Source organism: Sminthopsis crassicaudata, chromosome 2, assembly GCF_048593235.1.
Source record: "Sminthopsis crassicaudata isolate SCR6 chromosome 2, ASM4859323v1, whole genome shotgun sequence".
Lineage (NCBI taxonomy): Eukaryota > Metazoa > Chordata > Mammalia > Dasyuromorphia > Dasyuridae > Sminthopsis > Sminthopsis crassicaudata.
Window position 1 is genome coordinate 657,705,663 of NC_133618.1, and position 17,133 is coordinate 657,722,795.

At 42.5% G+C, this 17,133-nt stretch overlaps 1 protein-coding gene across 1 annotated transcript in view; it reads left to right on the top strand.

Annotated features, from left to right (window-relative positions):
• SPOCK2 (SPARC (osteonectin), cwcv and kazal like domains proteoglycan 2) overlaps nt 1-17,133 on the top strand; it is a 36,930-nt gene that overhangs the window by 9,470 nt on the left and 10,327 nt on the right. Inside the window, exons 2-5 of the mRNA XM_074296872.1 lie at nt 12,139-12,184; nt 12,442-12,556; nt 13,432-13,546; nt 16,995-17,109. Coding sequence (XP_074152973.1) covers nt 12,139-12,184; nt 12,442-12,556; nt 13,432-13,546; nt 16,995-17,109 — 391 coding nt within the window. The remainder of the gene's footprint in view (nt 1-12,138; nt 12,185-12,441; nt 12,557-13,431; nt 13,547-16,994; nt 17,110-17,133) is intronic.

The following is a 17,133-nucleotide window of genomic DNA, read 5'->3' on the forward strand; positions in this document are numbered from 1 at the left end:
GGCCTAGAAAGATTGAGTTAATTACCCCAGGTTGAACAGCTAACTAAGAGAGAAAAAATATGAGTCACCCTTGAGATTATACTATGTACTCTCTAATTTATGTGTAAATGAATGAATGAAATAAAATTGCCTCTTGCTCTATTTCTCACCCACAACAACATGCAGCTTTGACAGATTGATGGATGGCACCCTTTGGTCTCCTCCATCACTTCTCTCTCCTGTGTAAGTTCAGATCTATTCTCTTTCAGAAGCAAGTTCCCTCCCCCAACCACACATACTCTGTGACTGTGGCTTGATCCTGCTTCCTAAGGCTTCGAGAGGTGAGCGTCCAGGGATTACCTTTCATTTTCTTGTACCTTTGGGGTTCAGTGGTAGGAACAAGGTAGGACACTTAGTTCCTTTCTGAAAGAAGCATTTTCTTTTTCTAATCTGACAACTTACAAATAAGGGATACCTCAGTCCCAGACTGAGATGCTAAACTTTTATTTCTTGCTTATAGACTTAGTACTCCTCTACTAGGCCCAAAATAAGGAGAACTTGGACATCTCATTATTGGACAGCTCCAATCTGTGATCCTTCCAGATGTCTTAGGGCTTTGGGAATTATTCCTTTCTTCTTCTTTTTGCATGTTATTTTATCTTCCATTGATTTTGGAATTATTTCCTAGATCAAAGAAAGAGGTTTAGAGGGTGTTACATCATCAAAGAAAACAAGACCAGAATTCCAGTTTCTTAATGTATGATTCTAGATTTTTGTCCTTCCTGTCCCCATCCCTTTCAGGGCTAAATTCTGGAATCATGAGGGAGAGAAAATGTTATATTATGGATGATACCCCCAAACATCACCTGTGTAGAGGAGGCAGGGGGAGAAGATGAGAAACTGGGCACCCTTATATTGGCTTATCAGTGTTGCCAGGCTTGTGATCCTCGCTAAGAGCTGTGCCTGGCACCAAAGGAAGGAGTGATAAACACATTCTTACCCTAACAAAAAATTCCTCAGAGCGGGGAGTGGAGGAGAAGATTGGATTTCCAACTTCATTCTGTTTGCTTGAGCTCAGCAGAAACCCTCTTCCAACTTCTCCAAGAGGGGAGTAAATATTTAATGACTCACTTTCCCTCCCACTTCCCCACCTCCAATCTACCTCAGAGTTAACTTCCATATTTAGTTCCTTTTAAGTCCCATGGAAAGGTAGCTTTTCAAAGTATTTCTGGTTCTGCTTCTGTGTACCAAATATTTCTAAATTTTCAATTAGAACGGAGTTAAGAACAGACACTATTCTGAAGCTCCGGAACTGGGAAGGAGACGGAATGGGAAGAGATAAGTGCTTGGAGTCATCTTGCCCTCCAAGGTGTCCTGGCCATCTTTGCCCTCCCCACTCAGCTTTTAACTCTTTCTTCAGTGCTTTGTATAATATGAGAGTTTAGCCCTTTCCCTGAAGGCCTGGGTCTGGGTAGATTTAGGAATCCTGGGCTTAATTTCCTTACCAGGAAAGACTACAAATGGAAGGCAGGTTCCATCCAGTCCACAGGATGTCATTTCTCCTCCTCTTCCTTCCCCAGTACTGTAGGATGGGACCAATTAGCCTTCCGAGGCCCCCCCGCAGTCTGTGGAAGATGGAGAGGTCAGGGGAAGGGGGGGTGAATGTGGGCTGTGAAGCTAGTTAGGATATTAATGAAATGAAATAAACAGCAGCAACTGAAAACACCCACTGTGTGGCTCTTACCCACGAGGGGGGAATCTCCCAAGCCCAGGCTTTCTCTGAGCTTGCAGCAGAGGGCCATGTTTCCATGGCAACGGAGCAGAGCTGCAGAGATCAAAGCTGGAGGTGGGTTAGCTTCAAACCACCACACAGCAGCGTGTGGGGCTTCTGGAAAATGCTTGTGCATGCGCGCACGTGTGTGTGTGTGTGTGTGTGTGTGTGTGTGTGTGTGTGTGTGTGTGTGTGGTGGTGAGACAGAGACAGAGAGAAAGGGAGAGACAGAGAAAGAGAGAGAGACACAGACAGAGAGAGAGACAGACAGACAGAGAAAGAGAGAGAAAGAGAAACAGAGACAAACACATACACAGAGAAAGAGAAAGACAGAGAGAAACAGAGACAGAGAAAGAGAGACAGACAGATAGAGAGAGAAACAGAGAAAGAGACAGACAGAAAAAGAGAGACAGACAGACAAAGAGAGACAGACAGACAGAGAGACAGAGAAAGAGAGAAAGAGAAACAGAGAGACAGACAGAGACAGACAAACAGAGAGAGAAACAGAGAGACAGACAGAGAAAGAGAGAGACAGACAGAGACAGACAGACAGAGAGACACAGACAGATAAACAGAGAGACAGACAGACAAACAGAGAAACAGAGAAAGAGACAGACAGAAAAAGAGAGAGAGACAGACAGAGAAAGAGAGAAAGAGAAACAGAGAGACAGACAGAGACAGACAGAGAAAGAGAGACAGACAGAGAGAGAAACAGAGAAAGAGACAGACAGAAAAAGAGAGAGAGAGAAACAGAGAGACAGACAGAGAAAGACAGAAACAGAGAAAGAGAGACAGACAGATAAACAGAGAAAGAGAAAGAGAAACAGAGAAAGAGACAGACAGACAGAGAGACAGACAAATAAACAGAGAGACAGACAGAGAAAGAGAGAGAGAAACCGAGACACACATTCACAGAGAAAGAGAGAGAGAGAGAGTAAAGAGAGAGACAGAGAGAAGAGAGAGAAGAGAGAGAGAGAAGAGAGAGACAGAGAGAGACAGAGAGAGAGAGACAGAGAGAGAGAGAGAGAGAGAGACAGAGAGAGACAGAGACAGAGAGAGAGAAAGAGAGAGAGAGAAAGAGAGAGACAGAGAGAGACAGAGAGAGACAGAGACAGAGAGAGAGAAAGAGAGAGAGAGAAAGAGAGAGAGAGAAAGAGAGAGACAGAGAGAGACAGAGAGAGAGAGACAGAGAGAGAGAGAGAGAGACAGAGAGAGACAGAGAGAGACAGAGAGAGACAGAGAGAGAGAGACAGAGAGACACACACATACACAGAGGCAGAGAAAGAGAGAGAAAAACAGAGAAAGAGACAGACAGACAGAGAGACAGACAAATAAACAGAGAGACAGACAGACAGAGAGAGAGTAAAGAGAGAGAGAGAAAGAGAGAGAGAGAAAGAGAGAGAGAGAGAGAGACAGAGAGACAGAGAGAGAGACAGAGAGAGAGAGAGAGAGAGAGAGACAGAGACAGAGAGACAGAGAGAGACAGAGAGACAGAGAGAGACAGGGAGAGACAGAGAGAGACAGAGAAAGAGAGGGGGGGGGATGGTGAAGCAGCCTGAACCTCTCTTGCCCAATAAATTTTAAAGTTCCCAAAATGTTTTGTACATGCTATCTTGGGCAAATCACTTCCCCTTTGTAGGCCTCAGTTTCCTTTTCTGTAAAATGAGGGAAGGGTTGGGAGAGATGGCCTCTAAGGACTCCTCCAGCTCTAAATCCATGATGCAATGATGTTATGATTTTGTTTGATTCTCATGAGAATTTTGTGAGATAGGACATTTGTTATTATCTTCTTTCATAGCTGAGAACATTGAGACTCATCTTAAAGGATGCTCACAGAGAGTGAGTCTGGAGCCAGTCCTTGGTTTTCTAAGTCCAAGTCTAGCACCTTCCCCTAATACAACATGAAGCCTCTTTTGACCATTGTCCCCTCTGAGCATTTAAAGCTCTGAGAATGGACTAGGGGTGATGAGTTTCTTCTCCTGAGTTTCCCTCATGCCCTGGAGGACCAGTCATGAGGAGCACTGTAGAGGGAAGTTCCTGCTCAGATTCAGCAAACACATAGGAAATGCTGTATTATGTACAAAGGAGGATTAGTTTAGGCTGTGAGGATAGTTGAGTGATTTGGGTATTAATAAAAATGAAATGAAATCAACAGTTAGGGGAATCTGGATAGGCTTCATGGGAGTGAAATTTAGCCTTGGAGAAAATGAAAGATAAAGAAACAGAGTTTCAAAGGGACAATGTGCCAGTATTGGACTGGATGATACTCAAGGTCCTTTCAAGTTTTGAGATTCCAGGATTTTTTTCTGTGTGCATTGAAAGGAGTTGAAAATCAAGAGATTAGTTGTGTCCCACTCTTGGTGAATCCATTTGAGCTTTCTTGACAAAGAGTGGTTTGCCATTTCTTCCCCAGCTCATTTTACAGATGAGGAAACTGAAGCAAAGAGGGTGAAATGATTTGCTCAGGGTCGAACAGCTAGTAAGTGCTTGCAGCTGTATTTTAACTCGGGTTCTCTTGACTCCAGGTCCAATGCTCTATGCACCTAGCTCCCCCATTTAAGTTCTAGTCTATCATTAATCCAATCACAGCTATTATTATTGAACACTAGCTGTATTCAAGTTTTCTGTTTTAAACCCAGAGATTTTGAAGAGGCATGGGATTTATCCCTTCCTTTCAGGAACTTATAATCCTATTAAGATAGTTAGACAAATACCTATGAAACACTATACCGAGTAAGTGAGATTGAGTTAGGGTGCAGCAACTAACTGTGACCTTAAACCAATTGCTTTATCTGTCATGCTGTTCTGTGATCTGTAAAACAGGGTGAGTAGTAGCTATCTTATTTATCTTCTAAAGGGGTTTTGTCAGAATAAAATTATCTAGTGAGAAAATAGTGCTTTTTGTAAATAAATTTTAAAAAACCTATGCAAATATAAGCTGTTCTGTTGTATGGCAGAGTTCTTTCTCCTTGGAGGTATTCAAACAGGGGCTGATTGATGCCTGGGTGGGGGTGTTATGACAGTGGTTCCGTTGGGGGAATAGATTGAGCAAGATGGCCACTAAGATCCCATTTAGCTCTCTGATTCTGTAATATAATATCCACAAGTGTCACCATCATCCCTTGCTTTGAGTATCCTTGTTAAAGAAAAAATATGGTATCAAGTGACAAGATAAACTAGACTTGGCTGAGTACCTGGCTCAGTTCTGCTACTTCCTTTAAGGCACTGAAAAATGTCACAAAATAAATGCTCATGTTAACAATATGTACATTTAATCAAAAGATTAAAAGGCAGGTAATTCAAAGAAAATCATTTGTCTTCGCTGGGGCTCAGCTTTTAGATTACTGTAACACAAGGGCAGGGATAAAATGATCTTTAAAGATCCTTCCAGACTTGTGATTATATGATTTTATGATATGGTCCACTCTTAAGGAAAGTCTGGTTAAAAGCTTTGATTTTTAAAGGGTTCTTAGAAATCAGACTCCTATGCCTTTGAGCCATATGCTTACTTCTGTTCCAGCCACAATGGAAGGTTGATATGGATGTTGGATCGAGGAGAGAAGGGCTGGTATGATCACTCCCCTTTTCACCCATCAACATGGTCAATGACATGGAGCCCTTGGATGTCTTGAGAAGTCAACCTATGGATCATATTTTTAATTGTATAAAATAAAATCTATGTTATTGCAAAGCAATTATATTGAAAAATAATTATGTTTAAAAAAAACCCAATCAAGTTTCCATATAGTAGGTTAAGAACCACCGTCAGGGTGCTTAATAAAATATTTGTTGTTAGTCAAGCATTGATTGGCCAAGATCTTTGCTAAGAAAATGCTGTGTTGGCCAGTGCAAGGATGAACAATTTTCTATCAGCTGCTGCTCCTGTGCTATCAAACTCCCCCTACCCTCCTCCACAGCCATCTGGAGTGACTTCAAATCAGAAGCAGAATATTTTTGAGCCATATGAAAGTGACCTTGGAGATGACTTCGTACAGCTACCTCATTTTTCTGGATGAGGAAACTGGAGGAGTGAAGGGCCTGCTCAAAGTCACACGCCTGGTCAGTGGCAGAGCTGGGAGAAGGACTTGGTCTCCTGATTCCTTAACACACTGGTGTCATTATTTGGTCATTTTCTGCAAATGTTAATGAGCCCACTTGGGTGATATAAATAAACACATTCCACTGGCTTTATTCACACTTGCTAATGACTATCTCCTTTAGCTTCATAAATGGCACAAATCTAACATGTGACTAAAAGGATAGAGAAGCAAATTATGGGGCTGATGTGTCATCCTTGTCCTAAGGGCCCTTAAATTTGGCCCTGACGGTCTCCCCTAAATTGGAGGACTAGCTCCTAACCTGGTTTTAAGTCCTACCTTAGTCTCCCTGCTCTGCTCTTACTAGTACTCATTGGTTGGTTGGTGGCTGTCCTTTGTTCTCAAAGAGGACCAAAATGGCGTCCCTGTGCCAGAGTTAAGTTACAGTGTGTCCGACTGTGGCTGATCAGACCAGAAGATCAGAATGCTCTGTCTCAGCTCAGGCACAAATGGTCTGTGTCTTCACTGCCGGCTAGTCCCTTCCAAAGAAATTTCCTGCTTCCCAGGAGGCTGTTTTTTCCTTTTGCTATCACTGTGCCTATTCCTCAGCCCATATCCTCCCTTTGGATTCCAATGTTTTTTGTCTTTTCTCCCATTCTCTGAACTGAAGTAGAATCAGTCTATTCTTCACTTATCTCCCAGGGGCCCTTTTCTCCCCTTATTCCCAGAATTTCAAGAAGCATCAAGCCCAGCCCCACCCCACTCACTGCCAAACAGAAATCCTTTCCCCCAGACTTTAAGCCCTTCTGATTTTTACCTTGGATCTCAGGCTTTCTCTAGGGTGTGCCTTACAAAAAGTATACACTTCTCTACTTAAGAATCTGTGATTTCTGCAACGTGGGTAGTCTCTCCTCCCATGTAGATGACAAGCCCTCTTCAGGCAATTTCCGTAAATGGTCTTTGAGAGTTGCCAACTTGGTGATGAGTTTTTTCAAATTTAGTGAGACTGGTCCCGAGGCAAGAGATATACAATCTGTCATTGGATCCATACTTGAAACTTTTCCAGCATCTGCTCTGATGACACAGCTTTAGAAAAGCCAGGGTTATGAGGCATGGGGAATAATATATTCATTCAAATTATACAAATAATATATTCTAAATAAATATTTGCGAATTGATTGTTGGGAGCGAGTCAATCTCCCCTTCCTCTTCTAAAAAGGTCTAGGGACTCTTATTCCAGGGGCTTGGCAGAAGGAATGGTGTAGGGGCTTTTGATAAAAAGTCTATTCTCATGCACCTGCCTGCCTTTGAGGTCATTCATGAATTTCCCATCTGAATTTCCTGGCAAGACTTCCTGAGAGAATTCGTCCTCCCTGCTGTTCAGTATTGACCATCAATAACTTACTTTGTACTGAATTCTGAAGGCCTTTTCCCTACTGTCTCTATTGGAGGTTGAGGCATCTGGGGGGTGACTTGGGGACACGGCCATGGAGAGCTTGAAAGTCCACAGAAGCTGGGACAAAGCATTTTTTAAGGTGAGTTGGGAAATCAAGATGCCCTGTAAGCCACTCTCCACACCGAAGGTTTTGAGCCTTTCCAAAAAGTGCCCCTTCACATACCACAGGTCACTTGAGTTCAATGAGCATGTAAGAGCTCCTACTGTGGACTGATACGGTAAGTGCTGAGGATACAGAGACAAAAATGAATAGTCTCTGACCTGACGAAATTTAACAATATGCTCATTTATGTTAAAAATTAAGGAATTGGACTCAATGATCTCCAAGAGTTTCTCCAGCTTGAACAATGTGTAGAATCTCTGAGCAGAAACTTCTGATTCCTTTGAACCTATGGGAGCCCTCCCCCCACTCCTATGTCAGATCAAGTAGCCTAGAGTCGGGAGAATTTGATTCAAATTCTCTGGACATAAGCTATATGACCCTGGGTAAGTGATTTACCCTCTTTTCTTTCTTCTTCTTCTTCTTTTAAAGCCTTTTATTTTCAAAACATATGCACGGATAATTTTTCAACATTGACCCTTGCATAGCCTTGTGTTCCAAATTTTCTCCTCCTTCCCTCTATCCCCTCCTCTAGATGGCAAGCAATGCAATATAGTTATACATGTTAAAATAGATGTTAAATCCAATATGTGTAAACATATTTATATAATTCTCTTGCTGCACAAGAGAAATCAGATAAAAAAAGGAAAGAAAATGAGTAGGAAAACAAAATACAAGTAAACAACATAAAAAAGAGTGAGAATGTTACATTGTGGTCCACATTCAGTTCCTACAGTCCTCTCTCTGGGTGTAGATGGTCTCTTTGTCACTAAATCATTGGAACTGGGGGCAGCTAGGTGGTGTAGTGATAGAGCACCAGCCTTGAATTCAGGTAGGCCCTGAATTCAAATCTAGTCTCAAACACTTAACACTTCCTAGCTGGGTGACCCTGGGCAAGTCACTTAACCCCAGCCTCAGAAAAAGAAAAAAAAAAAGACCATTGGAACTGGCATCAATCATCTCACTGCTGGAAAGAATCATGTTCATCAGAATTGATTGTCCTATAATATTGATGTTGCTGTATATAATGATCTCCTGGTTCTGCTCACTTCACTCAGCATCAGTTCATTAAGTCTCTCCAGGACTCTCTGAAATCAGCCTGCTGATTGTTTCTTACAGAACAATAATTTTCCATAACATTCATATACCGTAATTTATTCAGCCATTCTCCAATTGATGGGCATCCACTCAGTTTCCAATTTCTTGCCACTACAAAAAGAGCTGCCACAAACATTTTGGCACATACAGGTTCCTTTCCCCTCTTTAGTATTTCTTTGGGATATAAGCCCAGTAGTAGCACTGCTGGGTCAAAGGGTATGCACAGTTTGATAACTTTTTGGGCATAGTTCCAAATTGCTCTCCAGAATGGCCGGATTCTTTCACAACTCCATCAACAATGTATTAGTGTCCCAGTTTTCCCACATCCCCTTCAACATTCGTCATTATCTTTTCCTTTCATCTTAGCCAATCTGAGAGGGATTTGCCCTCTTTTCACTAGCGTTTCTGCATCTATAAAACAGAGATAATAATAAGCAACTATCTTGTAGGATAATCTGTGAGACAAATGAGATAATGTATTTGTATGTGTATCACCTTGCAAACTTGAAAAATACTCTAGAAATATCAGTTATTATTGGGAATACAAAGATCTTTGCAATAATTATTACTCCCAAGAGTGAAGGTGATGTATGAGATTGACCAGGAGTGATGAGAGGAAAGGAGGATGGAGACCCTTGCATGAGAGGAGGCCATATCTCTTATCTCTTTTTCCTTTTCATCATCTCCTAACTTTTCTTCTGGTCCCCCCCTCTCTTGCTGCCTGGACTCCCATCCCTCTTACCACCGAGTAGGGGAGTCCCAGAGTTCTAAAGTGGATTCTAAGACTTCAGAGACTGAAGTCTTTCACAATGGAGTCAAGAGAGTTACAAGAACCAGATGCTGTGACTCGAGGCTGGATGCTCAGTGATGGATTTTTTAAAAATAGAAATGGCTCTTGCTCTTAGTAATTTGGTTTTTCTATGATACAGTCATGTACGAATGTCCCTAGCACTCACTACAGTTACACAAATGGGCTAACATGTGCCTTGCACACACATAGGTAATTCATACCAAGTAATAACACAATCTCTGGCCATGGTGCTGACGATTCATTGCCTTGAATTTTCACTGTCTGTTAGATTCACTTTTCCCTGAGAACCATTTAAGTATGTTCCCTCTGGATTCCTATATTATGCTTTTTCTGATGTTCATTGACTTCAGAGGAGCCACTGAAGTTTCATTATCTCATGCTAGTAGCTGCTCTATGATGGGTGCCTCGTTGCTATAATTTCTGCTTATCCCAAGTATCACCTTCTACTTGAATCTCAAGTTTGAAGGGATCTAGGAGACAGCTAGTCCAAGTCATCTCCATGACTGGTCAGCTGGGAACTTTGCCTTTGCTAGGGCACTTTAGTTTAGTTTTGCTGATTTTCTCTTACAAAGTAGGTGCAGAAGTTGGAGTTAGAGGGGAGATGGAGGCAGAGAGGAAAGAGAATTCTCATATCCACCTAACCTCCTAGTCCTTGCTGCATCAGTTGCTCTTAGTCCCTCCTGGATGTTAGCCCAGAGGCTGTAGCTGGCAGCTGGCTCCTCAATGCAGCAAGGCTCCGGCCCCAGAGAATCCTTGCCTGGCAGCACTCCCACCACCTGTCAGGGAATCGTGAGTCTCAACAATGAGGTCTCTCTGGGAGCCATTTGTCAATTTTCCATGGGTGACTCAGTCCCCTCAGAGGTTGGGCCTGGTGATGGCAGGGCTAGTGGAAGAAGGTGGAGTCTTATGCCAGGGGGTTAGTGTGGGAGATAGCAGCTCAGTCCCCAGACAGCTGGGGGATCAGCTGGCAAAGGATACCTCCTGGGGCAAGATCAGACAGCAGTTTTCCAGAGTCTCTTTATAAATGTGCATCTTCTGTTCTTTTCCCTCCTCCAGTGTTTTGGAAGTGGTATGGCAGCACTGGAAGGACAAGTGGGCTAAGAGTCTTGGGTTTGAGCCTAGACTTTGCCATTGTTGCTATAACCATGGGGTGGTCCCTTAACAACTCTTTGTCTAAGTTTCTTCCTTTGTAAAATGAAGGAGTTAGGTTAGTAGTTCCCCAAGATACCTTCCAGATAGTTGTCTTGTGTCCTGTGGTATTGTGACTAGATAGAGGTGGGCCATGGTAGCTCAGAGGCCAAACATCAAGGAAGGGAACAGTTCTCCTCCAGCTGCTCCAGCCATATTGGCTGTGAAGATCTGAGCAGTCCACTACTAGTTTCATTTGTATTTTTTCGGATTCGGTGGCTCACTTTCCTTTCACTCAAATCCTTAGCAGGCAGGATGAGTTCCAGACAAAGGAACTGAAGGAAAAATTTCTTTTGGAAATGATAGGGTTGGCGGGGTGAGGGTGGGGGATTCCTGAGATAGTGAGTCCCAAACCCCTGTTATTGTGCTGTAGGCGGTCCAAGCAGTGCTACTACTTTTTGGGAAGACTCTTCAGGTGGTGTAGATGATGAGGATGAAACAAGGGTGGAGAACTGTCCCTTAATTTACTACTCTAGGGCTGGAGAATTAATACTTATTAGGCTACCCCAGATTCTGTTAAGTTTAGAGAGGAGTAGCTTTGGTTTCTTTCTAGCTAATCTCTTGCTTTCTTGGCTGGATTCTCCACCTTGAAATCAGAGAGCTGTTGTAATCAGCTGTTGTGGCTACTTCTCTGATGGGGACCTCAGCTTAGTGAATGCAAGGGAGTCAGGGGAAAGAGGAATGGAGCATATATTACCTTTCTCAGCCCTTGGGAAATGGCCTGCTGCCATTTTGATTAAGGATTATAAGATTATAGTTGTAAAGTTAGCAGGGATTTTAGAGGCCATTGAGTTCAGCTTCCTCCGTTTTGCAGATGAAGGAACTGAGGCACAGAGGGTTGGATACTTACTCAAGATCATAGAGCTAGTAATTGAGGCTGGATTTGAACTTTTCCTGGTTCCAACTCTTGTCATTTTAGCCAATAAAATATGGGGTGGCTAACGCATTGTATCACTCTCTTGGGGATGGATCTCACTCCTAGATTTTTCTCTTTTTCTCTTTTCTCCTGCCCCATGTTCTGTGGCCTACTGTCCTCTGAAAGCTCAGGAGGTAGAGGTGAGTACTGGCTGAGTCTCCAATGACTGTTATTTCTCTGCTATTGGATACTCATTTCCTTATTTTCCCTTTTTCCCTACAGATGCTGTGTGTGTGTGTGTGTGTGTGTGTGTGTGTGTGTGTGTGTGTGTGTGTGTGCTGGGAGGTAGTGAATTGAAGGGCTCTGTGTGTAGAGCTGAAGGAGATTAGGAAAGTAAAGTACAGATATATAAGGGTACTCAGTAATGATTAAGGATTAGAAGAACTTTTGTTAGAACTCAAGTAAGATGGAGGTCTCTTTAGCAAGGATGAAGAGAGGCTGGAATGGGGAATAATTGCTCAGGGAATCAATCTTTCCATTCCCTTCCTTTTGCTTCTTCTCTTTCCCTCCCCTTCTTTTCTTTTTTTTTTTGTGTAGGAAATATTTTTTTAAAATTTTATAATTATAATATTTTTTGACAGTACATATTCATGGGTAATTTTTTTTTACAGCATTATCCCTTGTACTCACTTCTTCCTTCTTTTCTTTTCTTTGCTCCCCAAGTCTTTCTTGCCCTCTAAATCTGAATTTTGCTCACCCTGAGCTTGAGCTCTTTTCTAGGATTTCCTGACTTTATTTCTCTAACCATGTTCTCTTTCCCTTTCCCATCTCCTCCGTTCTAGGATGACTACATCAAGAGCTGGGAAGACAATCAGCAAGGAGATGAAGGTAAATAGTTGCAAGAGGATGGGGAGAAGGGTATGTGATACCAGTCAGCGTTAAGTTGGAGAGTCCCAGACTCTGACCTGAGGGATCCTTAGGGAGCTCAGCCTTGAAAAGGTACATAATGGGAGTTACCAGCATCCAGAGAGCTGGGTACCAGAGGAAGAGGGTGACCAAACTGTGGACTTTGGAAAGCGAGATTCCCTGGGTTTTTTGATATGGGTCCCCAAGATAAATTCTATCCCAACCCCATGTCTTCCCAGCTCTGGACACCACCAAGGACCCCTGCCAGAAGGTGAAATGCAGCCGGCACAAGGTGTGCATCGCTCAGGGCTACCAGAGGGCCATGTGCATCAGCCGGAAGAAACTAGAGCACAGGTAGGAAGGATGAGTTTCAGGTCAGGTGTACCCTAGGGCCTCTCCCCCAGAAAGTTAGACATTCTGTCACATTTATCCCAGAGGATGAAGGCACTATTTATTAATAGTCTTTGGGTGGGGGGAGTGGTCAGTGTGGAAGAAGGGAGGTCCCTTGTGCTTTTTGAATTCTCTTTGAAAAGGTTGAATGACTGCTTGCTGGGTCTGTTGTGAAGGAATCTTATTTTGGATTTGGCTGCTGAGATTCCCTAAAATTCCTAAAATTATGAAATTCTTTGATCATAGGAGAGAGGAAAAGGGAGGAATATAAGTGATTGAAGTCCCCTGATTAAAAACAAACAAACAAACAAACAAACAAAAAACCTTCAGTGTTTTTTCAGACATCCTGCTCTGTGCTTCCTCTTTAGGTCCCTCCCCTTTTGGGTCCTTTTATCATCTTTTCCTTCACTCAATACTTTTTTCTCCTGTCTACCTTTCCTTTTCTATTTCCATTTTGTTATTCCATTAATTACCAACAGGGAAACTAGGGAGTGCCATAGTGCACAGGATGCTGGGCCTGGAGTCAGAGAAACTCCAATCTAGTCTCAGACACTTCCTAGCTTTGTGACTCTGGGCCAGTCATTTAACTCTTTGTGCCTCAGTTTCCTCATCTGTAAAGTGGGCTGAAGAAGGAAATGGCAAACCATTGCAGTATTGTAGCCAAGAGCACCCCAAACGGGGTCATAGTCAGACATGATTGAAAACAGCAATTATCAACAAATTACTTTTCCCCCTTTTACCTTCTCATTTTACTTTCTTTTTTGGTCTTGCTTTATCACCTCTCTTCTTCTCCCAATTTCTCTAATTATTGTTCCTCTCCCTTTCTTTTTATCCCATAGGATCAAGCAGCCTGCCTTGAAGCTCCATGAAAACAAAGAAGGCTTTTGTAAACCTTGTCACATGACCCAGCTTGCCTCTGTCTGCGGTTCTGATGGACACACTTACAGCTCAGTGGTGAGGTCTCCAGTGGCCTTCATGGAATGGGATGGGGAAGAGGAATGTTGGGCCAGTTAAGTCTAGGAGACACAGGGATGCTTTAGCCTATGTCTCTGATGTGGAGCTTGGGGACGCAACTGGGGATCCAGAATTCCCCTGGGTGCTTTCACTGACCATCCACCCATCCCTTCTCTGGGACACTGTACCTCTTAGATATAGACAGAGGTGGACACAAAGTCAGTTGGGGTGCCTTAGCAGAGTCTGAACTCAAGCATTCCTGGCACCTTTAGCCTGGCATTAGAGCATTATACCCTCTCCATGACTCCATGGGTGTGGCAACAGTTAGACCTTTGACTAATGGAAGTTTACACTGTTAAGATTGGCATTCAAGGCCCTCCACCATTTGGCATTGATTTTCCAGCCTTATCTCAGCTCTGTTGCTTGCTTTTTGCTTTAGAAAAACTTAATTCCTCTTTTTTTTCCCCTGAATGGATGCTGTACTTTTGCGTTTCTACACTTTTCCCTATGTATGGAATGCTCTGTCCAATTTATCCCATTCTCTAACATCCAAATTCAGTGGTGCTTCATTCAGGAAGCCTTCTTTGATCTCTCAGTCAAATTCCTTTCAGCATTACATAGTCCTTTTCTTTAACTTTCCATTGTACCCTATTTTGTACTAGATTTACTTCAACTTTCATATCTCCCATCAGACTAAAGTACATATTTGCTGGAACCATGTTTCTCCTGATTGAAGTTGGGAAACTAATTAGGGCATTGTTGAAGTGGTCCAGAAAAAAGGTGATGGAGCCCTACTAGGGGAAGATTGTGTGAATGGTGAGGAGGTGGATTAAAAAGGTACCTTAGAGGTATAATTGATAAGACTTGGCAGCTGAACAAATATGGATGATTGCGGGAGAAGAAGAATCAAAGATGATTCTAAGGCTTTAAACTTCAGTATTGGGAATATCACAGTTTCATTCAAAGAAAATAGAGACAAGATAAGCTCAGAAAAGAGTAAAAGGGACTGTCTTCTGCTTCTGAAATAGTTTATCTGCTTTTTTTCTTTCCCTTTTCTTTTTTATCTCCAGTATTTTCATTCATAGCACCCCTCCCCAATAGTGGGAGTACCTCCAGGCTCTGTCTTGAATTCTTTTATCTGGTGACGGCCTTCAGCTACCAGGAGTTTATTTATCCTCCTTAGGAATGACTCCCCTCTCCTGAGTGTCATTTTGGCCTTATCAGCTGCCCACTGGACAGGGCAAGTTGGATGTCCCTGTCAGTATTTAAAACTAAACATATCCCAAACTAAGCTTAGTTCTCAAATCTTATCATTTCTACCTCCATAGTGCCTCTGCCCCTTTCAATCCATCAGTCACCAACCTAGTTCAAGCTTTCATCTTTTTTTCTGGACTACATTTCTATTTTCTAATGAGTACAAAGTAGTTTCAAAGATCACTGATAGTTTGAGGTATGGAAATACTATTTTTCCATTCTTACTTTTGGGGAATTTCCCTTGTTTTCTAGATTTTTTGTTCAGTTTTGTTATTTTATTTTATTTTATTTTTTTTACTTCTCTAAAGGTATTTCTATATATATGTATATATGCATATGTATATAATTGGTATAGCCCTAAAATCTAGTTAACATTGCCATTTTTATTATATTGCAATAGTTCAACCATGAACACTGAATATCTTCCCAATTATTTAAGTTATACTTTATTTTTAATGCAGGAAAGACTTATTTTACATTCTTTCAAAAATTGGTGTTTAGGTTAGTAGCACACCTTTTGAAACTCCAAAGGCAAAATACTTTATTTATTTATTTATTTTTCCTGAGGCTGGGGTTAAGTGACTTGTTGTGAAGTGTTAAGTGTCTGAGACCCGATTTGAACAAGGGTCCTCCTGAATTCAAGGCTGGTGCTCTATCCACTGCGCCACCTAGCTGCCCCTACTTTATTTCTTAAGGAGCATTTTGTAAGCACATTTCTATAGAGATTGAATATGCTTTGGTAGACTGCCAGATTCTTTATGAATTTCACCATTCTTTTGAATAGAACTTTCCTTTTTATAATTCCCTTCTGGATCCTGTTATTATTAAATAGAAATGATATTGATTTTGAGAGGGTGGTTTTATTTTTTTTTTTAAATTGGGGCTTACTAGTGATTCTTAACGTGGCTAGTCTCACACCAACCCGTCCTGAGCATACATACATACATGTAGCTATATGTGTGTATCCCTGTATATGTAATTGTGTGTGCATGTACATATGTGATACCCATTGACACCCACAGATGATGAACACACACACATATATATATATATACATGCTATATATATATACAAAGCTTTGCTGAAGCTGTTGACCATTTATTTCAATTAGTTTCTTTGCTGATTCTCCAGAGTTTTCTAAGTAAACCATCATGTCTCCAGCAAACAAGGTACAATAGTCTTCTTACTGATTTCTTTGTTTCACCTCTCTCTCCTTTCTATGCAGTGGCCAGAATTGTTTTCCTTAAGGATAAATCTGATCATATCATTTCTTCCTCAGTAAACTCCAGTTCTCTATTACAGCTAAGATAAGGAAAGCCTTCTGTGTGGCATTTAAAGCACTTCACAGCATGGTACCAACCTACCTTTTCAGCTTTATTGCATATTACTCCCCCCTGTGCACTTGTAATTTAGGCAGCATGGCTTTTTTTAACTGTTAATTATGCGTGACACACTCTCCCTCATCCCTGTGCCTTTATCCTGACCACCCCCCACAGCCAAGCAGAGGTACCTGCTCACTCCTGCCTCTTAGAATCCCAGGTTTTCTCCGAGACTCCTTGCCACCTTCTGCCTTTTCTGAGCCTCTTCCCCTGAACTGCTCGTGTTCTTTTCTCTAAATCACGTTGCCTCTATCTGCGTGTGTGGATGTGTACATGTGTATGCACACACACATATATTTATATTGGGGTTATAGAACGGCATCAGTAAGCATGTATATATATGTGTGTGTTCATCATCTGTGGGTGTCAATGGGTATAACATATGTACATGCACACACAATTACATATACAGGGATACACACATATAGCTACATGTATGTATGTATGCTCAGGACAGGTTGGTGTGAGACTAGCCACATTAAGAGTCACTAGTAAGCCCCAATCCTTGCAGGACAGCTGTGGGGCCTGCTTGGCTTTGTTTTACTCCCCAGTCACGGGCTTGACCCTCTCCCATGGCCAACATTTCGGGTTTGTTGGCCCAGCCTGGACAGGTTGGGAGAGTGTGGATGGGTCCGCATCAGCCCATCGGGGTTGGGAAGGCCCTCCCATTTGGATGGTTCGGCTGAACAGGCTTGGGAAGCATCTTGTCCCAAAGGGCTCCCGCTTGTTATTGATGAATTTCTCAGGGTAGGAGGGGTGGGAGCCCAGGCCCGGGATCCTTTTGGTTAGCAGTCTGGATTTTCCTTTCCCTACAGTGCAAACTGGAACAGCAGGCCTGCCTGACCAGCAAGCAGCTGACGGTGCGATGTGAGGGTCAGTGTCCTTGTCCCACAGAACAGGCTCCGGCCTCCACCACTGACACCAAGCAAGGTAGGAGCAGCTGTAGCCCCTGCC